Source organism: Epinephelus lanceolatus, chromosome 5 (assembly GCF_041903045.1).
Source record: "Epinephelus lanceolatus isolate andai-2023 chromosome 5, ASM4190304v1, whole genome shotgun sequence".
Taxonomy (NCBI): domain Eukaryota; kingdom Metazoa; phylum Chordata; class Actinopteri; order Perciformes; family Serranidae; genus Epinephelus; species Epinephelus lanceolatus.
This window is the reverse complement of record NC_135738.1, coordinates 13,211,427-13,238,986: the sequence shown is the minus strand read 5'-3', so window position 1 is coordinate 13,238,986 and position 27,560 is coordinate 13,211,427. Positions and strand designations below refer to the sequence as shown.

The window sequence follows — 27,560 nt, the reverse complement described above, 5'->3', positions numbered from 1 at the left end:
CACTCCTCTGTAATTATGCAACATCATACCAAACCACGCCCGAAAATAAAGATGGACTTTCCCTCAGGGTGTGTATCTGAAGGATTACAGGACATGGCATGTCAAAAATCTCACTTAAGCCTAACGTTTGTGAACATTTAGGGAACTTGTTTTTGTTTTTGTTTTTTGCAACTCTTTTTTTATTTAAGAAACAAAGAACACAAGGTCGTCATGGGTGTATTTTTCTATGGTATAATGTAGCAAATGAGTAGATGAACTCCATCCCAATTATCTTATGAATCTCAGCTGCAACCTGTTGCCAGTATTATTGTATTTTATTTTGCAAATCAAACACTAACCAACACTGAATCCTACAAATATCTTGGAGTATTCCTTGACTCACATCTCGCTTATCGACACCCAACACATTCTCACTACGACCGTGTCACATATTGATGTTTGGTCATGGTCTTTCCACGTCCACATACGACGTGCAAGGTACCCTGGGTGCGTTGGTTGTTGACGTTCTGGGACTCCGTGTCAAGTTCTGCCTGTTACATGCATTGTCTTCTTTCAAAATACACTTCTGTTTTCACAAGAAAAGCACCGTTTACATACAGTCTAAAAGCACTACATCAGTACAACAATGTGAATTGACATTTTCGGTGAGAGAAATCACTGATTGGCAATTCAGCTCAGCGCACGAGAAGAGAGACAGAAGTGAGGAAAGTAAACAAATGACTAAATTCAAGAGGGAGTGAGATCAAAACAAAGTTATTTCTTAGCCATTAAGCTCTTCTTATTTAAGGAGAGTGAAACTTTTCCTTGAAGTCCAGATCAAGTCTCAAGTCCTCGAAGGCAACTCCAAGTTGAGTCTTGAGTAGTGTTGCCAGATGTGTGATGGTCACAATCACACATGGTCCCTTCCTGGTGGGACAAAGGGCGTGGCTGAGGGCTGAGGACTCTTAAATCCTGAAGCCAACTTATTGGACCAAACCATGCTGCCTTGTCATGGGGAGGACTTATTGGGTTTAATTAGTTTTGCTTCATATTTAGTTGTGGTTGCCATCCATTTTGGCTCCCCCTTGTGTAGTATTTGATTTGGCCAAGCCACTATATATGCTTCGTGTGTCATTTTGACAGGTCAGTTTGTTCAGTTAACACCTTGTTATATTGAGTATAGTTATGATACGTCAACCTCTTTTATAGGCCTAGTTATCAATTTATTGGTTTGTAATCTTTCATGCATTTTTTGGGGTAAATAAAACCCACTATTTTGTCAACAACTCCTGTGTCCTTGTTGCCTCACTGCTTGGTCCCTTGCAAGTAAAGTAACAACAAAAAGTAGCCCAGTCAGAGCATAAAACCTGCCCCAGCACCATAAAAGTAGCCCAATTTTTTTTAATCTTTTTAAGCTTTTTTTTTTTTTTTTTAAATTTAATTGTTAAACACTCATATGGACAGATGTACTCTTTTACAAGTCTGTCATCACAGAGCTGTGACGGACTAATAACTGGACTAGTAAAGAATAATAAACTTAAAAAATGCTGCAATATTTCAAACACAGCAAACTCGACTTTACATTTCAAACTCACATGATATTTTAAATATTCAAATCTAAACCTACATGCCCAAGAGTTACATGCAAACACCCGCTGGGCCCGCTTAAAGGGAGGACGTTATTAAACAGACTAGTTTCAGTCTATTTACATCTCTAACAAACACTGTACAGAAACAAACAGGCCCTCAAAAAAACAGACGAGTGATTAACTTTCCCAACTCGAGATGTGAAACTGGGAACACATCTCAGATTACGTTCTGTCTGCAGATGAGCTGACGAAAGCAGACGAGGTCAGTTATGTTTAGGAATGCCGATCCGTCACCCTGCACTGTTCCCATGGCCTCTACGTGTTTCCAGACACTGCTTCTAAAAATGGCTTCATGGGAATGAATGACATTATTTTACGATTATATCAGATATTATGAGGGGCAGCTGAAGAGAGGGGAGCTGTAACATATTGTAAATATTAGTTTTAATGCTGCAAGAGCGCCAAATTTATAGCTATGTCCCTAATTTATTCCCATATGGTGACAAAGGCATTTATTGCACTGCTTGTACACAATAACAAACAGTTTTTTGTCCCTGTATGACTGCAAAAGAGGCGATTAGTCACTGTAATCCATAAACTGCTGCTGGGTATGAGTCTGACATCCAGTCAAGCAGAACATACTGTAAAGACATGACAGCTCACCTGACCTGAACTTTTGTATACACATGCTTGAAGCTCCAGATGGGAGTGGTTTCATGGCCACATGAGCGTCAGGAAGATCAGACAATTACAGGAAGGTGTGTCTAGCATCCAGTTTTTTCTTTTTAATTGACAACATGAACCAAAGTGTCCCTGTGCAGTAAAATCCATCCGTCGCAGAGGAGAAAGCAGAAGCAAATACTGGAGATACTTCTGTACACTATTTTGTTTCCCTCGAGGACAATGTAAGACAAAAGTGGAACAAAGTGGAAATCCAGAGGAGCCGTTTTATGTCCTAAACAAGTCTGACAGCACCACAAAAATGCACCATTCCTCATTTTACTGGACTAAAATCACATGTGAAACCACAAACATGGATTGTGTCTGCGTTGCGGTGCAGTTGATATCTGTGGTGTGAGGGAGCCCTCTGCAGTTCAGATCAGCACTCTGATCTAAGCTATAAAGATCTGTCATGTTTCATCCATATGTGTCTCTCAGTGTCCTCAAATGTCCTCTGTAAAATAAGAATTGACTTAACTTATGGAAAGCATGACATTTATAAGATTATTGTTTTAAGTTTTAAGCAGTGGTGGAAGAAGCACTGAGATATTTTACTTGTGTGAAAGCAGCAACAGGGGTGGAAGGTAACTAAGTACTCAAGTACTGCATTTCACTGAATTCATACATTTATGCAACTTAATACTCGCTCCACCACCACCACAAGCTGTAACATCTGAATGCTGCTTACTTGTCATCTATAAAAGTATTCCAGTAATTAAATACACTCACTGGCCACTTCATTAGGTACACCTGTTCAACTGCTCATTAACGCAACCAGCTAATCAGCCAATCATGTGGCAGCAGCTCAATGCATTCAGGCATGTAGACATGGTCAGGACGACCTACTGAAGTTCAAACTGAGCATCAGAATGGGGAAGAAAGGTGATTTAAGTGACTTTGAACGTGACATGGTTGTTGGTGCCAGACGGGCTGGTCTGAGTATTTACTGGGATTTTCACACACAACCATCTCTAGAGTTTACAGAGCATGGTCCCAGAAAGAGAAAATATCCAGTGAGTCAAAATGTCTTGTTGATGCCAGAGGTCAGAGGAGAATGGCCAGACTGGTTCAAGATGATAGAAAGGCAACAGTAACTCAAATAACCACTGGTTACAACCAAGGTCTGCAGAAGACCATCTCTGAACCAACAACACGTCCAACCTTGAAGCAGATGGGCTACAGCAGCAGAAGACCACACCAGGTGCCACTCCTGTCAGCTAACAACAGGAAACTGAGGCTACAGTTCACACAGGCTCACCAAAACTGGACAATAGAAGATTGGAAAAACGTTGCCTGGTCTGATGAGTCTGGATTTCTGCTGCCACATTCAGATGGTAGGGTCAGAATTTGGTGTAAACAACATGAAACCATGGATCCATCCTGCCTTGTATCAACGGTTCAGGCTGGTGGTGGTGGTGTAATGGTGTGGAGGATATTTTCTTGGCACACTTTGGGCCCCTTAGTACCAACTGAGCATGGTTTAAACACCACAGCCTACCTGAGTATCGTTGCTGACCGTGTCCATCCCTTTATGACCACAGTGTACCCATCTTCTGATGGCTACTTCCAGCAGGATAACGCACCATGTCACAAAGCTCAGATCATCTCAAACTGGTTTCTTGAACATGGCAATGAGTTCACTGTACTCCAATGGCCTCCACAGTCACCAGATCTCAGTCCAATAGAGCACCTTTGGGATGTGGTGGAACGGGAGATTCACATCATGGATGTGCAGCTGACAAATCTGCAGCAACTGTGTGATGCTATCATGTCAATATGGACCAACGTCTCTGAGGAATGTTTCCAGCACCTTGTTGAATCTATGACACCAAGAATTAAGGTAGTTCTGAAGGCAAAAGGGGTCCCACCTGGTACTAGCAAGGTGTACCTTTTACTTTAATACATCCAGTACATTTTACTGTTATACTTTTGTACTTTTACTTATAATGGTGTATTTTTACAGAAAGGTATTGCTTACTTCACGTTAGTAGAATATACAGGTACTTCTTCCACCACTGGGTAGCAACTGTATACAATGATCTGAAAACTGAGAGTTGAGAGCCATATAGTCTTTACACTATTTCAGTTCTGCATACAATTTGACCAATATTTAATCAAAGTAGTTCTTTTTTCAGTCATTATTTGATCTCATGATGTAATAATAACTTGTAGTAATTTCTTCAGCCAACATTTAATTTCACCTCTCTCTAATTCATTGGAGGGCAATTTTTCGGCCAAAAAATACACGTGGAAATATGATTAATTGTCCATAAATCCTGACAGCTGGCCTGGTGAGGCCCATTTACGTTTCGGCTCAGCTCATGGGAGACATTTCAAGTGGTTGCAATCTGCGACCTCATGCTCAGTGCCACTAAATCAGACACACCAGCCCTTTAATACGTCAAAAAAGATCTTTTGATTTTGTATTAATAATCAGAATCAATGTATCTAAGTAACTGGTAATATATAATACCAATTGCCTGTCATACTGTCAAAATATAAAACTGCATTAAATGGAAACACTCAAGTACAAGTACCTCAAATACATACTTAAGTATAGTCCTTGATAAATACACTCATTTACTTTCCACTAGTGGTCATAGAAGCCAAAGCTTGTTTCTTATTCCTGCAAAGCTGCCTTCTTTTAGTGGAAATATGTGCAAAATAAAGAGAGTTTTTATTCAAGTGTGATAATGACATATCTAGGTAAACAGTGCCCCTAGTGGTCACAAGAAGAATTATCGTAAAGCATGTGTATGACTAAATAAGCTGTAGTGATTTATTGCATATAGCTTCTAACACCCACATTTTCTGCCTAAACAGATCAAACCTATGTGAACATGTGAAACATTTTCACAGTAATACGTAAAGCCAAACATTCATGGTGACAGTGACACCCAGGGGTAATGAAATTCACTCAGCAGTTTAACAAAAATTGAAACCTTTATTTCAGATTTCATTTTCTTTTTTACAAAAAAAGAGAAAAAAAAAAAAAAAAAAAAAAAAAAAAGGACAACGAACAGTTAAGTGCACCTTGGAATGCTCGTTGGTAAATGGACCCAGAGTGTCGTCATGATTGCTCTTCTGGTGCTTTAAGACGGCAGCCACAGACACCGAATGACCCCAAAGCCCCTTCCTCAGGACCACGGGGCTGTTAGTGATAAAAACAAGGTGGCCTGCACGATTTCTCCCCACCCCCCACCCAACACCCCTCACAGTCCTGTTCCTCCTGGGCTCCCCCAGCAGCACCGCTCTACTCCTTGGCCACCGCGAATGGCTTCTCCACTTCGATTTTGCCACAATCGTGAATAATGACGTCTTTAAGTGGCTTATCGCGAGTGTCTGTCTTTGTGGCTTCGATCTTCTTCACCACTTCCTGGAGGGGGGAAGAAAAATAAGACTTTAGCACCCTTAAAATGTAATTCGAAAAGTTGTGGGTTATAAATAAAACAGCTTTATCCAACATCAGAAACTAGTCTTCGCTATACTTAATATATTTTCACTGCTTCAACTTACTGTCAGGGATTTCTAACAGAAAAATTAAACTGTTATATCGCTCTCTTCAAAGCCAGACTCCATAGAGGAAAACAGTGATTCAACATCAGTGAACACAGGAGCTGCTGGTCTACTGCTGCCTCGATCAGTTAGTTAGTGTTATTGTTTGACATTGGCGTTTACAAGGGTTAGAATGGATTGACCACAATAACACAAACTAAGTGATCGAGGCAGCAGTAGACCAGCTGCTCCTGTGTTCAGTGAGCTAAAATCACTGTTTCTGTCAGTGGAGTCTGGCAGTTTTTACAAGAGCATAGATGGTGAACTGAAGCTGTTTATGGCTTCCCTGTTGGAGCAGACTGTCTGATGGGAAGTAAAAGCAGTAAAAAATACTTTCAATACAGCAAACCCTTTAACTGATACTTATTTTTCTAGGTGGCTAAAATGTGTTTTGTTGCTGACCCCCTCCACAGCAGTAAATTGTTTAGCTTCCATGTCTGACTCCTGCCTGCTCCTGCTAGTTAATGATATTCTCACGATACAATATTATTGCGATTTTTAATGTTACGATATGCTGAATGCAGAAACAAAACCTCAAGTAATGAAATGTTTATGACTGAGTCTTTTTGTACAATCTGTTGTTACTGACGGCAGATTGAAGATGCATTTTAGAAAAGTGGCGAGGAAGCAAGATGTTTATTAAAAGACGCTTTCACATTATAGTTAAATTTATTTGGTCTGGACCAAGGAGGAAAACTGATTCATCATTGCATTTTTTAGATACAGGCTGACGGGTAACTCGTTGACCGGACAGTTTTGGTGACCGTCATCCTGCATCAGATTCTGGGTCTGACAGAAGTTTATGCAGCACTTTAATACTTCTTTCTTTAAGATTTTTTTGGCTTTTTGCCCTAAATGACAGGAAAGTTCAAGGTGTGAAAGTGGGAGAGAGAATAGACGACATGCAGCAAAGAGCCACAAGCTGGAATTGCACCTGTGGCCACTGTGGCAAGGACACTGCCTTTGTACATGGGGCGCCTGCTCGACCCACTGACCTGCTGAGCTCCCCAGCACTTTAATACTTCCCATGTGTTTATCTATGTTCTTTTGTGTCACAAAGAGTTCAAAGAAGTAAGTGATTATAAAACGTTCTTCTGGGTGGAAAATCCCCGTGTCACACACATAAAACTAGAAAAGCACTCGGAGAGCGCAGACCTCCGCCAAGCAGCTCGGATTTCCCACCATTTTATTATTTTATCCACTTCACTTCAACCGATCACCATCAAAATTTTATCATCTGTTCCTTGTCCCATTATCAACCTTTCCTGAAAATTTCATCAAAATCTGTTCAAAACTTTTTGAGTTATTTTGCAGACAAACAAACAAACGCCGGCGAAAACATAACCTCCTTGGCGGAGGTCATAAGCCCAGCAGAAACGGTCAGAGGTCAGACCACCATGTTTAACCATATATATTTAAACGTTACAGTCACAGCTGAAAATGACAACGGAAAAAAAGTCAGAAAAGTGAGAAGTGATTGTTGCTGATAGTATGACATCACAGCGATGTGGTCATGGTAGTGATGCGTGATATTGGATTTGATGCCGATATGTAAGAACGCATTTGACCTAAACCCAAACAGACTCGAGTTTGTTTTGGCTGAACCAAACAAGTTAGATATGAAAGCACACTAAATCTCTCTGTTCTGCTTAAAGAAATTACGTTACTGCATCTTCCTTTGTTTGTTGTCTGTCCATGATGTGCCCGAGGAAGGCGCAGAAGGCAACTAGTGTCTATTTTGGTCTGGAATTCAGCCCGCTATTCTCAGCATTCCAACAGATACTGCAGGTACTTTTCAAACTAAACATAACAGATCAGTGTTTGGATAACGGGCGATAACACACTTAAGATTTGGATGTTCAGTCGCCCACATGCAGCTGTGAATAAGACGTTGACCTGACACTCACAATTCCCTCCAGAACTTTTCCAAAGACGACGTGTCGGCCGTCCAGCCACGGCGTCGGAACGGTGGTGATGAAGAACTGTGAGCCGTTGGTGTCTTTGCCGGCGTTAGCCATGCTGAGCCAGCCAGGGCCGTAGTGCTTCAGCTTGAAGTTCTCATCGGGGAAACGATCTCCGTAGATGCTCTTGCCTTCATTTCAAAGAAAATATATTTGTACTGTTTTACTCCATGCAAGACAATCAGTTGTTTTGAATCATGTCATTTCCACAAACATTTTCTCCCTACAGTGACCTTTGCATCTGATCTCTGCCGAATGTTTATCTTCCCTTTATCTGATGACATTGTCTTGTTCATGAACACTGAACAACCGTGTGAGTCATTCCTAAAGGACAGCTGCCAAATGTCAGTGTGCTCAACCAGTGTTGACACAAGTTTAAGAAAACTTTGGGTGATCATTAAATACATCCCTGTCCTTATGCCATGTTTTTTTACAGCATAGAATAAATCTTTAATTCATTAAAGCATGAACACACTCAGGAGATTGTGGCAAATCTCTTACCCAAATTATATGGAAACAAGAAAAAAGTGAGCACTGAAAATTCTCATTTTCTCAACAGTTGCAGAGTCTTTTTGTAAAACCCAGAAGAGCCCAAGAGTGAACCAACCCTGTACGTCATTAAATGTTCAGGACAGCACTGATGCAGAAGGCCACGAGCTTGAGTTTGTTCTTGCAGAGACAGACCTGAGTCCTGACATAAATGCCATTCTGCAGGTGTCGGCGGCCATCTTACCTCCGGTTCCGTCCCCCTTGGTGAAGTCTCCACCCTGGATCATGAAGTCACTGATGACTCTGTGGAATTTGCTGCCCTTGTAACCAAATCCTTTCTGCGTTATGAGAGAAACAAAACAACATAAATAAAAATATCTGACAGATCAGCTGCTGGTATTTGACATTTTAGACAGTTAAGAAACAGATGACAAACAAGTCTTTTCTGTATTTTGTTTCTTATGTATAGCGTTACAAAGTTGAATATTCATATTAAACACAAATGACTTAAATGACTTCATATTTCCTACTGTTCTAAACACACCATTTCCAATTGTTTTTTCTACTCAGGCTACGGTATGATGTCAAAGTGTCCCAGATTTCTTTCTAAGGTCATCTGCTCCAGGCATGCTACTGCACATGTTAACATTACGTAGCCTATGCTGCTACATGAATCTTTATGCTAATGTCACAGAATCATGACGTCTTGTTTGCAGATGTTGTTAGTTTCTCCCTGATTTTGGGTCATATTCCTGCTGGATCATGTCTGGTTGTGTTTAGGTTTTACTAGTGATTTTTCACAGTATAAAGTGCTGCTATGCTCCGTTACAGCCATTCCCTGGCTGCAAGTACACTGCTAACACACATGTAGCTACATGCTATTGTAAGGGAAACATGTAGCCTTGGGGGGGTTGTTCCCAACCACGGTTTGGAGCCGGTAAGCTGTCACTGAGGGAGGTAACAATAAGTTTTAACTTGAAAATGAGAATAATAGGTCCTCTTTAAAGTGTGTCTCCAGCACATGGCCGTTTGTGCTTTGGGAAAGTCCACAAAGATGTTGAAGATAAAAATACACAATACAAACTGGGGCTGGCAGGACATCAGACTTTCACTACACGATTATTATGGCCAAAAGAGTTCACAATAATGATATTATTATTTGCAGTATATATAGAAAATCTGAACAAAAATAACAGTAATAATGCTATCAGTCAAAATCATCTTTAACTTCGTTTATTGTGTGGGTTTGTTGTGTGCAATTGTTGGCAAATTAATGAGACTAAAATAAGAGTGTAGGGGGTGGAGAGAGAGTCCGTCTACATAACTGTACAAGAGTGTACAGAAAGAGCAATTACACTTCATGGATAGTGAAATGGCAACCAGATGGCGTTGGGGGAGGGAGACAGAAAAAGAACAAAAACAAACAGAAGAGGTGCTGGATTATTGACACGATATTATCCTGTGTGTTATTAACATGATATTTCATTTTTAAATATCACGTCAATACTGGTATATCGAACCTGATACATTTCCTGCGCACTTACAACTGTGTTAAAACAAAGGAATGAGTCAGCAACCACAATTCTCCCCCTTTGATTTGCAGTCAGTCATGAAACTGGTGATTTTTAGGTGAAAGAAATCACTGTAGACTGTTGCATTTTCGGTACTCATTATAGACTGTGTCATTCTCACCTCTCCTGTCGCCAAGGCGACAAAGTTGTCGACTGTTTTGGGAACAGTTTTCCCAAACACTCCGATGACAATTCTTCCAACTTCTTCATCTCCAATTTTCATGTCAAAGAACACCTGAAACAGAAGTAAAGGTATTAAGTTATTGTGCACTTGAATATCTGCCATGATGAGGCAAAACCTTCATTCTACTGATATAGGGTTACAGCATTTTCTGGTTTTAAGGTACACTGTGAGATAAAAGTTGACAGTCATCATACTGTTTACATTTGCTTATATATGATATTAAAAAAAATGCAACTGGACGTTGATGCTCTCGCTCCCTTTAATGCAAGTTATTTTCTTAGGGGAGACTTTGTACACATTCTTCCATTGACAAAATGGTTAAAAGTTACAATTATAATAAAAAATGGTTCAACCAACAATAACCTTTTAATTTTCACTTCTTTATTAATAATAATAATAATAATAATAATAATAATAATAATAATAATAATAATAATAATAAATATTGTCTGAGACTGTTATCATACCGTGAAAATATCATACCGTTGCAACCCTATACTGATATCTTAAATAAGAATGGATGGGTTGGGTTGACATAATAATACAGGCACTGGAGCTTTCAATGGGTTACATCATACAGTAAATCATGTCCAGTGTTTCACATATTACTTATATCATAGTGCTAATGTAAAGGTTAGAAACACCACACCATCTAATTCATCGACTGCTGTGATCAAGCCAGTCTTTGTTAGGCAGTTTGCCTGCAGGCTGTCTTGATACCAGCCATAAATATTTAAGAGATATAAATTCTTTGATACAAGTTTCTCCAGGTTATTATGTCACATGAGAGCTATGAAATTCTATTCTGTGTGTTCTTATTTTCTCTTCAGGGCACGTTTCCAAATATTATGCAATTACAGGCACAAAGCTAAACATATATTAAAGTTGCAGAATGGGTTTTCCTTCAGTCTACACAACACTTTCTCCTACATGACTCACTAACTCACTGATTTAAGTACAAAAAAATTATTTTGTGGTGCAAAACGGTTTTTAATAGAGATGCATTTACAGAGAGATACTTAATTTGGGCGTGTCAGCCTTTCTCAACCAGATCTGTTTGCAGGTGATTTTCGCATTTGAAACTACTGGACCATTTCACAGCTTCCTAATGACTGTAGACGTGGACAAACCTGCTGCACCCAGACACAACAAGGCCAGACACAACATTTGACTGAGCCTCACTGAGCTGCAGCACAGTGTTAGCTACAGAGGGAATAATCAATAGTTTAAACCTGAAGTGATAACTGGAGCTAAAATGGGTGTAGGGGAATTAATAATGGGTAAATTTGGAAATACTAACAGTTAAAAGGCCGAAGCTACGTTAGCTAGCTGCTCTCAGATTAGCTAGGAGCAGAAGCATGCCCGTTACAATCAGCTTCTGCTAACACGGGTACGTGCACCACTTATGATACGATAGTAAATGCCCTCAGTTACCGAACTAACGTTAGACATAATACCGCACATTAGCCATCTGTTAGCTTAACAAGCTTAACAAGCTAGCAAACGATCCCGACCGTGAGCTAAACGATGAACCGTTAGAGGCTAACTTGCGTGTGACGTGGCTTAGCGGTCTGTAGCTAACGGTTAGCATTTACCGGCTAGCAGAGAGAGGCAGCTTTGATTTTCTACAGTATCCATCAGCAGAGGAAGCTAGCTCCAGAGCTAACACAGCGCCTACCTTCACGGTTACTTTGGGGCCTTTCTTCTTCTCGTCAGCAGAGGAGCCATTAGGGAAAGCGAGAAAAATCAACGATCCCACAATGACCGTCACGGCTACGAGGAACTTCATCCTTCTCTCGCAGAGTCTAACCATCAACAAGAAGAAATGGAGCAGCCCGAAGACGGCCTGGAAAGCTTGCTAGCTTTATATGAGCCGGGGGGAAGGAGTGTGGTATCCGGGGTGGAGACTGCCGCGGCGGCCGCTCCAGGCTGCTGCTGCCTCCACGACTGCAGGGGCCGGGCCGTGCGCACAGCGCGCAGACGCACGGCACTCTGATTGGTTCACGAGAGTGTTAGCCAATCAGGTGAGGCCGCGTTACACCGGCTCAGTGTGAGATCCAGTGATTCTCAGGCTCATCATACAGACTATGGTCTCAGCAAGGTTTCTTTTCTTTCTTGATTTAAAAATACAACGTGCATATGCATATTTAACTACATACATATGATGACACTGATAATCTCTTTAAAAAGCTGAGGCTGAATTAGGGTTTTATTTCAGAAACAAGGCCTATTTCTCCTTTGAGGCTGGGAAAAGACTGGTTGCTGCTATTTTTTACTGATTCTGGATGATGGTAATCTGTTGTACATGAATGCATCTGCACATTGCACATGTTAGATGCTGCATATCATAGTGCACTGCGATTTGTTGCAAACTGTAAAGCCCTCACTCCTCACTGTATCCTTTATTCCAGGGTTGGTTTGCCATCTTTGACCTTTCGCAGGCTCAGTCACTGGTATTTGTCCATTTATAAAGCCATACTGGGTAAACAGAGGTTTGACTGTAGCTACAGTCTGACATCTCGAGACTTAGTTTTCTTGTCTGTTCCTAGTGCTCGGCCAGATATATAAAGCTTTTATGGGCTCTGCTCCTCTCACCTGGAATAAACTTCAAAAAGATTTGAAACTACATGGATTGGTCTCACTTGTCTGAATTTAAAGTTCTTACAAGTACAAGGATGAATGAGTCAGTTGGGTCTTGTCATTGTGCGCAGGTGTTCTAATATTTCTACATGTTACTGTGCATCTTTTATGTTTTTTTATAGTGTGGTTGTTTGGCTGTAACTTTTTTGGATGCTGCTGTCTTGGCCAGGTCTCCCTTGTAAAAGACATCATTGATCTCAATGGGACTTGCCTGGTTAAATATGGGTTAAACCTACAAAAAAAAGAAAGAAAATAAATATATCATTGAAAAATGATCAATTCAGCGCTACAAGTCAAACAGCAAAATCACACATAAAAGAGAAGAACATAGGAGAAAAAAATACATACAATAAACAGCACAAGGAAGATGAAAAACTAGATATAATACACCTGATTTGTTTTTATTAGATATAAATTCAACAGTTATTTGAGAGGTCATAATAGCTGTCTTATTCATTGCTAGCTTTATGGTCTGGCCCCACCCTACATCGCCGACCTCCTAACCCCCTACTCTACCCCCAGTTCCCTCATGTCAGCTGACCTGGGGCTCCTGGCTGTCCCACGCTCCAGACTTAATCTTTGCTGTGTCTGCCTCCAAACTGTGGAACAGCCTCCCCTTCCCAATCAGATCTGCCCCAGGGTCAAATTCTACTTTTATTCATCAGCGTTTGTGTCTCCCTGATGTGGTTTTCCCTGAATTATACATTTGAGTTGAGCTGAGTTAGAGTCAGAGATATTGCAGTTCAACTAGGGATGGAAATATAGACAGTGCAGGTGGTGCAGTTGTGGTTGGTTTTACAAAAAGAACATGTTGGAGAAATATCCTCTTTAAATTGATGTAATAATGCATTGCAGGGTTAGTATCCATGTAAAACCTTCAAGTGAACTTATTTTATTTTATTTGTAATGAGGAATTTAACAGAGTCTGACCAAACTTTGTCTGCCAAGAGATACTCTTAAATGCTTGTTGGATGTGGATGTGATTTGGAACAGGACGGGAAACCTGCTTACACTGTATAAATACTGAGACTGACAGCTCAAAATATCAAAGTAGATATTTCATTTTTGTCCTTGTCTTGCTGTAAAATTTATAAAATACTTTTTCAAAAACTATATGGCAGTGTTGGGATCTCTTCCAAGCATAGCTGAGTTAACCCATGAGGTGTCCATGGGGCATATATATATGTATATATATATATATATATATATACACACACATATGTGTGTGTAAAATAAAGCACAGCGTTAGTTCAGGCAGGAGATGATGTCAAGCTCAGCTCACATCCCAGCTACATCAGCTGATCTCAAACAGTTCAGTCAACTGATAGAGCAGCTGATAGATCACATGATTCCCTTCTATGCAACCAATTGGCGAGTCTCATTCAGGGCGCCCTATTTAAACTGCTCTGGCCTGCCTACTGTTGCTGCTTCCTCTGCAAGCTGCTTTGCAACCCGCCTCCACCCCAGCTTCTCCTTTTCATGTTGTGTCTGACTTATCAATGTCATTTCTGTTTGTCATTGATGCTGCTCTCTCTGCCTTAGGCTTTCCATTTAGGCGCGTGGAAGGGCAGGAAGGTGTGCTCTCCCTGCCTTCCATATGGGCGCATGGAAGGGCAGGAGGGTGTGCTCTCTCTGCCATAAGCTTTCCATGGAGGCGCATGGAAGGGCAGGGAGGTTTGCTCTCTCTGCTTTCTGCGTAGGCCTAGAAAAGGCAGAGGTCCCAGAACAGAGCCATACCACCAAATATAACACTGCAAATGGAAATAAAGTTTTCTTTGACTAGTGTTCCTGACTGAACTGGTGTTTTGATATAGTTTTACTGTTGTTTAACACAGCCTTCCTTTTACCTCAGTTCATAAAGAATGATTGTGTTTCTAGATTCTCTGTTCATCATAAAAGGCATGCAAGTAAAACAAAGTTTTCTTCACGAATTCAACATAACACACGGTGAGTAACTGATATACAAATGGTCATGTGGGTGAACTATTCTCTTAAATTTATTCAACATTTGACACGTAGATTCCTCTATCCAATTCCGACATACTATTTTAAGTAAGGTAGCAACTAGCGGTTATTATTACCAGATAATCTACTGACTATTTTTCATAATTCTTTGGTCAAAAGAAATAAATCTCCAGAACATAGTTAAATATATACCCATTAGTATACGTATAGTACCCACTGGCACAGGAGGACACCTTGAAATGTCGTGTTTGACCAATAGTCACTTCGCAATAACACAAAAACAGAAACAATTAGTTTAAGACACTGAAACCATCAAATGTCTGACAGACAATTTTAAAAATCATTGCTGATAAATGTAAGTTGATCAATAATTGACTATTCAACTGATAATTTCAGGACAAATTTTAAGTTCTTCCAACACTGACAAATATCCACAATAACCTGCTGCACCACAATAAAGCCAAGTGCTACTCTCCGTACATATTTTAATGACAAACTACAAGTAAATGAAACTTGTCGACAGTTACAGGTGTTAAAAACATGAGACACAAACAGTCAAGTGAGAAAAGATGGATAGATTGTACTTGCTAAAAATAAAGGGGGGTTCGGAGTTAAGGTTACATTCACCTCTGCAGGCGCGCCCGCCACTTCGTACTAGTGCAAAGAATTAATTCTGCTAAACAAAACACCATACATCTTGTTGTTGTATGTTTGCATTAAGACTCCATTATTGCATGCCTTCAGTGGCCATGTGAGGTATAATAAATTGTTCTGACAGTCACGTACTAAATGCCTAACATGATGCAGGTGTTCCCAAGTAAACTCAGAAGGAAACAATAAACAACCTATGAAAAAGAATGATGTATCTATATGCTAGCTTTCCTGGCAGTACGTTACACTGAACAGCTTTTAAAATATTTCAGCCAATCATTTTGCAGAGTCACATTTTATAAGTGAGGGAAGCAAAAACAAATATGCAGGCAAATAAGAGGCATAAATATTTAAATTTTAAGGACAACTAAAACATCATGTTGAATTTTAAACACCACTAAATTCGTAGCATTGAAAGATTTTATCCTGAAAACCATGTGCTTGAATTTATTTGTTCTGAATTAAATTATGAAATTTCTTGATTTGCAATTTCACCTTGAATTTAAATATATATTTAGTGTTCACAAATCCAGATCCACAATCTCATGTTTCAAAACTTCAAAACTGGACTTACTCAAGTCCGATAGTTCTCATTGGTAGCCATTTTTGGGTTTCAGTTTTCAAGCCGCTTTCTTGGATCACATGACCGACAGATCGTGCTCTCATTGACCGGAAGTCAGTTTGATTGCATTCAGGCTCGATTGCCTCTCATATGTGGGGGAGCTGTGAAGGTGGAGATTCTGCTATCTAAAGTTTTTCAACTCAAATTTTTGGATCTGAATCGAATTTGAGCGTCATGAACATATTTCTTTTTTTATTCTGAAACTTGAATTTTTTTATCCAAATATATTCAAGATTCCCACACATTTTCATGGGCAAAATTTCAAAACTTTACCATGACTTTCCAGGAACCCATAATGTAAATATCAACACACTGTTTTTTCAACACACTGTTTTTTCAAACTTATCATTTTAAACTTATCAAGATTTTCGAACAGAATTTAGTTTTTGCAGTATTTTGTGACCACTTTTCCTGTCTGACTTGTATTTACTTTTGTATTCACAGTCTTTGTAATTTTGTATTGTATTGCAAATTTTTTTTTAAAGAGTAAACATATTTCACTCGGGCGCCCCATGTAGAAAAGCTTTGTCCTTGCCCCAGCAGCCGCGGGTTTGATTCCAACCTACAGCCCTTTGCTGCATGTCGTACCACTCTCTTTCCCCCTTTCAATTTCAGCTAGGAGAAAATGAAGAAACGTACATAATAGGAAAACAAAACGTTGTCAAACAGATGTGTATTAGAGCGACATTACGTCAACAGCTATGGAAAATAAATTTGCTGTTATGTTACATTAGTGGAAGGTTATCCATTGAGGATTACTGTAATAATTTTATTAACACAGACAACAAAATTCCTTGACTTTTCCAAAACTTTCAACGATTTTGACTAATTTCATGACGTTTCCAAGCCTGAAAAACGTGGTTGTGAAATTACATGAGTTTTCCATGACCGTGGGAACCCTTTATATGAACATTTACAACATTGTATTCAAATTCAGCTTTTGAAATTGCGAAAAATTTCATATTTTAATTCTTTTTTTTTCCCCCCGTACACCCTGGACTGGCCACCAGACTATTACAGAGCTGACACACTCACATTCACACCTACGGACAATTTAGAGTCACCAATTAACCTGCATGTCTTTGGACTGTGGGAGGAAGCTGGAGTACCTGGAGAAAACCCACGCTGACACAGGGAGAACATGCAAACTTGCCCCTTTACTTTTCAAAGTAACATATTTCAATGCTGTGGGTTCAGTGGTGTTTAAATTTCAATATTAAGTATTTATTGTCTGTTAATGTTCAGATATTTATGTCTCTTATTTGCCTCCATAAACAAAACAATAAACAAACAAACAAGTACAGTAACCCTGATAACATCTGGCCTACACCTGATTTTGAAATTTAATTTTACCTTAAATTTTATCACCAACACAACCTTTATGTTAATTAGCTGACACCTAATTGTAAACTGAGCGCTACTGCATAAAGGAGGATCCCCTTCAAAACCAGGTGGTAGAATTTCATTATTTCATCAAAAAATTATTTAATTTATTAACAGCAATTAAAATAATCCTATAGTTAGTTGTTTTTACTATGCAGACTTCATAAACATCTTTATAGTGGGAGTGTTTAGGCCAAAAACTGAGAGAACACAGACTTAGTCACACTGTCTAGTATTTTTACCCTCACGGGACAAGTAACAAAAAGTCAAGTATATCTAGTTAACAGTTATCACACGTTCAGAGGTCAGACACCCATGGGAGAATGAGGTTTCAAGTGATCTAGTGACTATTTGACGTGAATGCACCAAAAGTTGAAGAAACACAGAACATCGAGAATACCACTTAGATTCTACAATATAGTAAGACGCTCGTCAGTTTCCAGTTGAACATAACTGTATATATGTGTGTGTATATGTTTATCTCAGGAGGGTAACTGATGTGATGCTTAAATTTGTCTGGCTCTAACATGTGAATATAATATATCCTAAACTCTGGTATGTTCTCAAGGCACGGCATACTTAAGATATGCAGGTCAAAGTAAATTAGGTGAGCCAACATAACTCTTTGGAGTTTGTGAAGATGGCTTCGAGCCGCGGCCAGTGCATAGAGTCAGGCCACCTCACAGCTCCGTCAGATCCGCTTCTGTAAAGTTCTGCTGGAGGATTCGAGGAGGGAGGACAGAGGAGACCAGAGCAGGCTGGAGGAGTCATCAGGCAGGATTTATAACTAATGCCATCCATCACATTCTTAAACTCAGCGGAGCTTCGGGAAGGAAGACACAGAACCTGGATCAGGACACAGAGGTCTGAACAAGTTCAGGAACGTGACTCCGACCCAACAACCACGGCTGTGGATGAAGCTTCACCGAGTCTTCTCAGCATTTCCCATCCGAGTGTCAGATTGAAGCAAACCTCAGAAGGGCTGCTGGGTCTTTAACTCTGAGTACATTAGCCCCTCTGCTGAGATGGCGTCCCCGAGCCCTACTGTCCGTAACGGCTGTTTGCAGACCAGCACGGCTGTCATGTGGAAGGTGATGTTTCCTCTGTGCCACACGGTGACAGGCTCTGTCGGGTTCAGGGACAGCTTCTCTCGCGGCTCAGTGTGTGAGCTGTAAAACTCCAGCGGGGCTTTGAGCTGCACTTTGCTAACGTCAACCGCCTGGAGCCCGCAGGCCTGACTGCTGGCAACTCGCGCCCCCGCCATCACTGCTGCCGCCTGGTTCCCCCAGTATCCATCCACCGTGACCAGGATGTGGTAGGCAAGCGTGTGGAAGTGGATGCGAGTCAGGTCCGATTCGGACAATGGCTCGCTGCGGCCGTGCTGCTCCAGGATCCAGAAGAGGATGTCGCTGACTTGACCCACGTCTGGAATGCCTTTCCAGGAATCCATGTCTGCGTGAGGCCCCTCGCCGGCCTGAGAGAGGAAGAGCAGCTCCTGCTCGTTGAGCCCGATGGAGCTCACAATGGGCATAACCTGCTAACGGGAAACAGAGAGAAAAAACTTTAATTAAATACCGGCGTACAGACGTCTTGGGGGATTTGTGGATTTTGAGCACATTCATCTTTTCTCTGTGAAGGAAGTTCACTTTATGGAGGACGCTCTGAGACATCACACATGTACCTCCTGCATGATGCTGTTCATGTAGTCTTTGTCCGTCATGCTTGCCAGCTCCAGGTGGATGGGAATATCTTTACGGATTTCAGATATGGCTAACACTGCCTGTGAAGAAGCAGGTACAAGATGTTAGATGAGCTTCAACGAATATATAATATGAGTCACTGCCATGTGACCTCACATATTCCTTTATCCTGCCAATATACTGTGAATAATAATAATAATGATAATAATAATAATAATAATAATAATAATAATAATAATAATAATGATACATATTTAGTTAGGAATGACTAACATGACGTCTGTATTAGCTTTACACCATGAATCTTGCATGTCATGCAACATTATATTGGGCATAATGTTAGAAATCAAGTAGTTCAAAGTTTTCTTTTAATTGTTCTATCTTACGGAATCAGCTAAAAACAAGGGGAGAGATATTTTTAATTTAATTATTTTTAACTACATTTTTTCCAATAATGCTCACTACTATCATAAAAAATATCGAAAACCATTTAGGTCAATATTTTTTTTAAATAAATAACTACATAAATATATGACCATGCCCATGAAATAAATAAATAAATACATAAATATAGCTATGAAATAAATAAATAAAAAATACATATAAATGTAAATATAAATGAGCCAACGGTTATTAAAAAGAAATAAATACATTTTTAATTTAAAAAGGATGTTTTTAAAAGACTAATTAGGAGGCAATAAATATATAAATAAATTTAAATATAAATATATAAATTTTAAATAAAATAAATTAAAAATAAATATATATTTATTTTTTAAAATATTGTTTATTTATTTAAGTACATGAAGTCATTTATATAGTTATATTTACATTTATTTACGTAACGATATTCTTGATGATATGACAAATCAGTAATTATTAATTTAAAAAAAAAAACAAAAACAGAATTGCAACAAAATAAGTGAAAGAGTTTTACCTATCGATTTTAACAGTTAGTCTTCAAATATTCAGTGAAAACTAAACAAAAAATATATCAAAATATCACAAGTATCACAATATGAATTTTTCATGATATTACAAATTATACCGGCATTATCATGAACCAGATGATACGGCACACTCCTAATATTTATCACTCCATTTATTTGTGTAAGGATATATTTCATAGCCATATTTATTGATTTATGTATTTATTTATTTATTTGTTTAATATTGATTTAAATGGCATTCTGTATAGAGATAGGGAATCAGTCACCTTTACTTTTCACTGTTTTCCCACACATTAATAGACTTCAGTTAAAGCAGACTATGTTTTCTTTGATAAACTGATCAGGGTTAATACATTGTGACTGAAGGGCAAACAGAAATTACACATTAAGGATGTATAACTTGCAGTAAATGGGCCAAAATTTGCAAATGGATGGTGAAACTGTGAAGACCAGGTTTGAGCCACTGACCTCTTTGAGTCGCTCCTCCCACAGCTCTCTGCCCTGACCCTCCATCATGTGGAGCCCCGACAGGACGACCAGGTCGGGCTCAAACTCGTCCAGACTCGCCACGAACGTCTCCAGTGAGCTCATCTCCCCATTGGACACATCGTGGGAGAAGATGAAACGGTTGGCTTGAGGTGCCTGAGTTGATCCCCACTGCTCACCTGGAGGACAAATAACAACTGTTGTATTAAAACACAGTCTGGACAGATCCCGTAGAAGCTGAGAGTTGTTCTTCTCTTTACCTGCTTTATACTCCAGGATGAGGTGATATTCATCCGTCTCCTGCAGAGACTCCGGGGGAACGACTATCTGCTCGTCCAGCATCTCGTGGAGTTTAGGACCAACTGGCCCGCATAATAAAACCTGCAGCATTAAAAATATTAATAGTCATTTGAAGGCCAGGGATTCTGTGTGTCCATAAGGCTCCCAAAACACATTTTCATGGTATAAAAACTGATCCTCTCAAAATGTGTAAATGTAAAACATATGTTTTCTCGTGTTTATTATTTCTTCTATTGACTTCTGCAAATGTAAAGTTCCCAGCTTGAATCTTCTGTTTATTTAAGAGCTCATTAAATTTGGGTTTTTTGAGTTTACAACAGAAACATGCTGCCGTACCATCAGATCAGGGTAGGTGGCGAGCCTCTGACCAATAAGAGCAGCGTTCCCTCCCACATACAGCTGGAAGAAGACAAAAGCAAAGTTTAACTAGAAGGAAGATCACTTAAAAACATGACTTCATATAACAACATGATGTCATCCTGTGGAGTCCGGTAAGTAAGGTAGCCTTGCCTTCGCACCGGGGTACTCTGCTGCGGCACGTGCGATCCTTTGAAAGGCCTCGCTGTCGCTGAAGAAGCGCTCAGCAGCTGCTCCACGCTCCATGTAATGGATGAAGGCCTCCTTCAAGTCCTCTTTAGAGTGCAACACTTCATGATCCAGGCCGGAGCCAGGATCCACAGCCAGAGCCTGCAGCAGGCCCACTCCTGAGACCACCACATCCACACAGGCATTCACCCTGAACAACAGAACAGAAACAACAAAGTACAGATTATTTGATTGTTAGTAACTGAATTATCATCTGGCTTTAACTTCAAGTGATCCTGGGGATATATGGCTACAGTTTTTAAAGGTCTGCTGCTGATCAGACCAAACTGCAGAAACTGGGGCAGCTGTTAAAGGCCCAGAGTAAAGCTGGTCTGGTGTCAACATGTCAGTATGTGTGTCAGAGGTTTCTGTGCAGATATGGACAAACTCTTTAAAAAGATAAAACAGTCCGTTTGTCTTAAAGACACAGTGAAAAGTAAAATCACCCTCTTTTCTCTCTCTCTGTGAAATTTAAACATATTTCTGATCAACTCATCTTTGAGTGTGTATTCATCTCATTAAATGTGATTTGGGGCAACAAGCAAACCATTTTATAAACCATGCTTGACTGTTCTAACAGCTGGCAGAGCAATCCAAACAGGGTCAGACAAGAGCATGATGAGGTGGAGTATTTTATTAATTTCTCCCTCATCCTCCACAGCTCAGTATCGCTCTGCGTTCACTGAGCCGTACTCACTCTTGAGCAATCAAATCAGTTTCCAGTTTCACTTGGAAATATTTTACATTAGCTCCTTTTACACTGCCTGCTCAAGGCGGGAATATCACGGCGTTATGCCGCCTCGCTGTGCTGTATATAAGGTACTATAGCAGAATGGGGGTGTTGGGCGTGGTTTAATCTGCAATTGGAGGTCGTAACAGTGCAGAAAAGGTGTCTGTATAAACAGAACAGTCTGTGGAATGGGATCATTGGAGGCCTGAGTGTGACGTTTTGATGACGTGTTATGTGTGTGACCCACAAGTGATTTAAAAAGCAGCTGCTAGCAATTAGCGGCTAACTCAAAGACGAGGAATAGCGGCCATAAATGTCCACAAACTGGGGAAAGAATGAGGTCTGGGAGCTCCGGGATTTATAGCTGTGCGACACACCCTACTCCGTAGCCTATGAACGTCGGTATAAATCCTGCTTCAGGAGTTCTGTATCGCCGTGACGTGTAGTTACATTTCTGTGGAAGTGCATGTCAGGCTATGGCGTAGGTTAGGGCGTAGGCTCTGCTTCGACAGCTGCCAGATAACAGGGACAATAAATGATTGTTATTGACACGTTAATGCCATCGTTACTGTTTTAAAAGCGCTGCTGACAGTCTATTTCCCTGTTTTTTTGGGTCTAAGTAACCAATGGAGACAACTACTTTTGCAATAAGTCTAGTAACTAAGGGAGACAGCTGCAGCTGCCAAACGCGCTGTGATGTAACCCTCATGGGCAACTGTGCACCTTCAGTTTTTAACCCATTAAAAGTTCATCCCGGCACTTCTCTCTCCAGCTCTCACTAATATTTCCACCATTGTTTTTCCTACAACAAGTCACATCCTGCGATACTGTGACCACCCCTCCTGTGTCTCTACTCTTCCTGGCCTGCTTGTGCCTTCTCCTCCCCTTGCAGGTAGTGGTGGGCTGGCAGTGCACATCGTTAGGAAGCTGGCTCACCTGGGCTGATGAGCATGCAAGCTGTCAAAGCTGGGTTGTTCAGTCTGTCTCCTTCTCTTGCAGCTTCCCCAGCTCCCACATGGTTCTTTCGTTTGACTGATTTGTCTTTTCTTTCAGTATGCAACGTCTCCACACACCATTTTCCACTCATGCTGGCACACGGACGCACCACTGATGTTACTAATTGTTCGTATCATTTCATTTTTGAACTCCGTCCTTTTGTGTATTCTCCCTCCTACAGTTGCCTGTAGGGATTACACTGCAGCCTGTGTTGCCTCTGCAGCTCCCCCTCAGTTCTGGACCTAATTCAAAAACATTTGTCTCCATTAGTCAGTCAGGTTGAAAAATACCAAAGTTTCCCTTTGTCTGCCATTTTACTGTGACTTTAAAAATAACCTGCTTCACTTCTCTCTTTGGTAGAAAAAAAATCTGTCCATCCCTCTGGTGGGTGGTCCCTCAGCCCCAGCCAATCATCACCCTCCACCTCCATCCTGTGTGCTGGCTCCTCTACAGCAGCCTAAAGGCTACAGGCTACCTATAGAGAGTAATTTAATTCATTGGGCACCACCTTCTTGGACCAAGCTATCTGAGCTGGCACTGACTCTTGACTACACATTCCTTCACACTCACAGCTCTGACTACAGCCTCTCAACATGCCACAGTGTACAGAAGATCAAGTAGATCAGCTTCAAGCGACAGAGCAGACACGCATCTCTCATCACGCATCTAACTCACCCTACTGCCACTTTGCTCCACTGTCGAGTCGGCAGAGTGATCAGAGTCTCCCAGGCGGCGGAGATCACCTGCTCCAGGCTGTTGTGGCTGTTTTGAGATGATGTCTGAAAGTTTGGCAGGCTGATGTACTGCAGGATCTGCTCTGGCAGGACTGGGCCGCCATGGTAGAAATAGCCAACAGCTAATGCCAGCAGGGCTGCCGCTGAAGCCTTCCTCCACATGATGCTCCCACTCACTCCTGCAACAAAGGAAATCAGTCACTCCTCCGTCTCATATCAACCATTAGCATTCAAAATGATCGACTGAGGTATTGTTGTTACTGGTGGTGGCATTTAAGAGCTGCACAGTGATGATCAGTGTTTGGAGGCATAAACAACCATGACAAAAACCTTAACAACAACAAAACCTTCAGCTAATTTTACCAGTCTTTACCTAAACCTTGCTTGGAATAATTAACTTAAACAACAAAAATTTGTAGAAAAATAACGTGATAACATATCGTACGACTAGACTGACAATTAATGAATAATACTGAATTACAGGGGTTTTAATTAGAGCTAAAATTATGTCAATTTATTGATTAGTTGATTCAAAGACAATCAATCAGGAGTTATAACTGATTAAGTATTACAAATTTCAAACATTTGATGGTTCCAGCCTCTCATATTTGCTGCTTTTCTTGGTCTGACATCATAGTAAACTGAACTTTAACTAACAGTTATTTTTTTAAAAAGGCGTTTGAATGCCACTTGGTGCTCTCCACCCACCCAAACAGCAGGATAACGCACCATACCGCACCATAAAAACTGCTCAGGAATGGCTTGAGGAATGTGACAAAGAGCTAATGTGACGACCTGGCCCTTAAATTCCCCTGATCTCAATCTGATTGAGTATCTGTGGGATGTGCCGACACCCCAGAGTTACCCCGGAAACACGGTCGGACCTCCTTGGAACCAACTTGTCTCTGACGTATTGAGACAAGGACACAGGACCTCTGGAGGGTGTCCTATGGTGGCTGGGAGCAGGGTATTGGTGACAGATCCTCTGAGTCCTGACGGTTGTGAGGCGGGGCACTGGCATGTACCACAGATGCTCGAATGTATTCAGATCTGGGGAATTTGGGGGCCAAGTCGATGCCTTGAGCTCTTTGTCACATTCCTCAGGCCATTCCTGAGCAGTTTCTCCTGGGTGGCATGGTGCACTGTCCTGCTGGGGAGCCAAGGTCAGTGAAGAGTGTCGTTGCTATTGGGTTGTGCTTGGTCTGCAAAGGTAATTGGGTAGGTGGAGCACATCAAGTGGCATCCACAGGGTTTCCCAGCAGAACATTGAATATTAACGAGATGATCAATATTATTCACTTCACCTGTCAGTGGTTTTAATGTTTTAGCCAATCGGTGTATATAAAGCACCGATGACCAACATTAGAATAAAAATGAAAAAACGTCTGTATACAAGTCAAGTGTTCTGTAAGTTGTCAACTAAACATAAATAGTGCAAGGAAATAAAACGAGTTATGGGGAGTTTAAAAGTAATTATTATTAAGTATTTTTTTAAAGATTATTTTCACTGGCTTTTTTGCCTTTGGTTGGACACGTGCTCTAACCACTAAGTCTCCGACGCCCCTGAAAGTAATTTTTTATGACCTTTCAAATGAATATAGTACTGAAAAAATGCAGACTTTGTTTTAATTATTTATAGTCTGTTTAAATATTATTATTATTGTTATTATTATTATTATTATTATTTAGGCACAAAGAATGGGGGCAGAAAGTACCATCAATTTATAAAAAAGTTAAAACTTAATGTGTTAACACTACAGTGCTTCCTCTTTACACTTTATAGTGTTATACAAAGTATCACATCTGGTGTCTGTACCATCACAGCGCTGCAGCATTTTCATAAACAGACCTGTTGCCCGCACCCAGGCGCCCTCGGTAGACTGTAGAATAGCAACGCACACTCAATTCACCTCACACACTGACAAGCACACATAAAACTACACTCACCTCAAACAAATAACCAGCCCTGTCTCACACATGCAGCGCAAAGTTTTACAGCACAGGTGCTACAGCAATATATATACACCATAGTAGTGCGATATTTTGCTCTGCAATATTATATCGATAAATGGATGCTAAGTATTGATATTTTCATTTCATGAATTACTAACATTACAAATACAAATAAAACTTTTGGTAGCCTACTAGAATAATGAAATTGGTTGCTTCTTTCAGTCCATTAGATACAAAAAATGACTGAAGTGAGATGAACCAACTGAAAACTTTTTAAATAAAACAGATGCTGGCAAAGTTTCCCTTCGAGGACATAATTTGCAGTTATCACAATACTCATCATATTGGAACACATTTATATTCGCCATAATGTTGTAACTTTTCCTTTATTTTTAACTTTTTCCTATATTGTAACTTAAGTATCGTGAGTATGCCAAACGTTTAACTTGTATTTGTAATATTATTTATATATTTAATAAAACGATACTTGATGTCTGTGTATCGGTACAATACTGCCAAGCAAAATATCATGATACTATGCTGTATCTGTTTCCCCCCAACCCCTAATATATATGCGAATATATATATTCAAACCCTGGGGTGGGGGACCCTTCTGTCCACAGTTTGCATGTCCTCCCCGTGTCAGCGTGGGTTTCCTCTGGGTACTCCAGCTTCCTCCCACAGTCCAAAGACATGCAGGTTAATTGGTGACTCTAAATTGTCCACAGGTGTGAATGGTTGTCTGTCTCTATGTGTCAGCCCTGTGATAGTCTGCTGACCTGTCCAGGGTGTACCCCGCCTCTTAAGGGAAAAAGAGGCATATAAATATTTATACCCGTTTATTTTCCCACATGCTTGTGTGTGCACACAGTAGTCCTGTCTGTTCCCTACCTTTGTTTGCTCAGCTCTGTTGTCCTTCCTCCTGGCTGTAATGTCTGTCTCTGTGCAGGTACAGTGAGAGCAAAGCAAAGAAATCAAATACCTCAAATGTGCTGTGGTATAACAGAAACAGCCATGCAGTATTTATACTCAATTGCACCTTAATTCACCTGCAGATAATGTCATTAAGTTGACTTTAACTCAGTGGGTGAGCTCCACATTTACACTTAGCTGACAGTTGGTGCTCATGTTCCCTGACACCACCCAGGAGGACTGAGACAACCATGATATCTCCCTGAGAGGCTCTGCCCTTTAGGCTGGGGCTGAGTAATGTACTTTATGGTACAGGATACACGGGTTAAATTACTGCTAACGTGTACACACACATACACACACACAGGCACAGTTTGTTAGCTAACATGCTAGCACCAGCACACAGGGTGTATCCTTGGCTTCAGTTAAACAAAGCTAATCTGACAGTAACAACTAGCTTGTAGCTCGGCTTAGCAGGAAATCTAATTTAAATCCGAGCCGGGAGAGTTTTCCTCCTGAACACACCTCAGCTTCATTACAGCTTCTTAAAAACCCCAAGTAGCTTCATTAGCGGCACGTACGGACAAATATGTGCAAGCTTCAAGTTGAGGCGGTCAGAGAGAGGATCCTGTTTCCTGGTTCTTCACATGAACAGCATTTAGTAGAGGAAGAGGTGAGTGGAGAAGTCCGTCGGTTCAAGTCACTGAAGGAGGAATGATTGGGAGAGACGGCAGCGGCTCCAAACCGCAGCACACAGCAGCGGCTTCCGTCTGCCGCTCTGCGCATGCGCCACTCCAGGGTACATTCATGGTACAGAGTGTGAGGAACACAGCTCGGAGGGAAACATTGTGTTCATGGCCTGCAGGAAAATACAAACCTGCTCAGGTACTCTTCACAGGATAACT

At 40.6% G+C, this 27,560-nt stretch overlaps 2 protein-coding genes across 7 annotated transcripts; both read right to left on the bottom strand.

Moving 5' to 3' along the window:
- Positions 1 to 5,212: 5,212 nt before the first annotated feature.
- On the bottom strand, positions 5,213 to 11,997 carry ppib (peptidylprolyl isomerase B (cyclophilin B)). The gene is made up of 5 exons (XM_033634022.2): positions 11,727 to 11,997; positions 9,986 to 10,099; positions 8,538 to 8,631; positions 7,751 to 7,935; positions 5,213 to 5,664 (listed from the first exon to the last, which is right to left on the bottom strand). Exons 1-5 carry the CDS (start codon positions 11,859 to 11,861, stop codon positions 5,542 to 5,544), a joined length of 651 nt encoding a protein of 216 aa, XP_033489913.2. The 5' UTR covers positions 11,862 to 11,997; the 3' UTR covers positions 5,213 to 5,541.
- A 3,043-nt stretch (positions 11,998 to 15,040) lies between these two features.
- Positions 15,041 to 27,448, bottom strand: adpgk (ADP-dependent glucokinase). Of its 6 annotated transcripts, none has more exons than XM_078167721.1 (10): positions 27,181 to 27,448; positions 26,635 to 26,684; positions 26,338 to 26,544; positions 23,732 to 23,969; positions 21,256 to 21,481; positions 21,082 to 21,144; positions 20,706 to 20,826; positions 20,428 to 20,624; positions 18,991 to 19,089; positions 15,041 to 18,846 (listed from the first exon to the last, which is right to left on the bottom strand). In XM_078167721.1, the coding sequence occupies exons 4-10, from the start codon at positions 23,950 to 23,952 to the stop codon at positions 18,283 to 18,285; spliced, it is 1,491 nt and encodes a 496-aa protein (XP_078023847.1). In that variant the 5' UTR covers positions 23,953 to 23,969; positions 26,338 to 26,544; positions 26,635 to 26,684; positions 27,181 to 27,448; the 3' UTR covers positions 15,041 to 18,282. The 6 variants fall into 6 exon arrangements, with proteins under 6 accessions (XP_078023847.1, XP_078023846.1, XP_033491334.1 ...); XM_078167720.1 differs by having other exon boundaries at positions 27,237 to 27,448; XM_033635443.2 differs by lacking the exon at positions 26,338 to 26,544 and having other exon boundaries at positions 27,181 to 27,447.
- Positions 27,449 to 27,560: the final 112 nt, after the last annotated feature.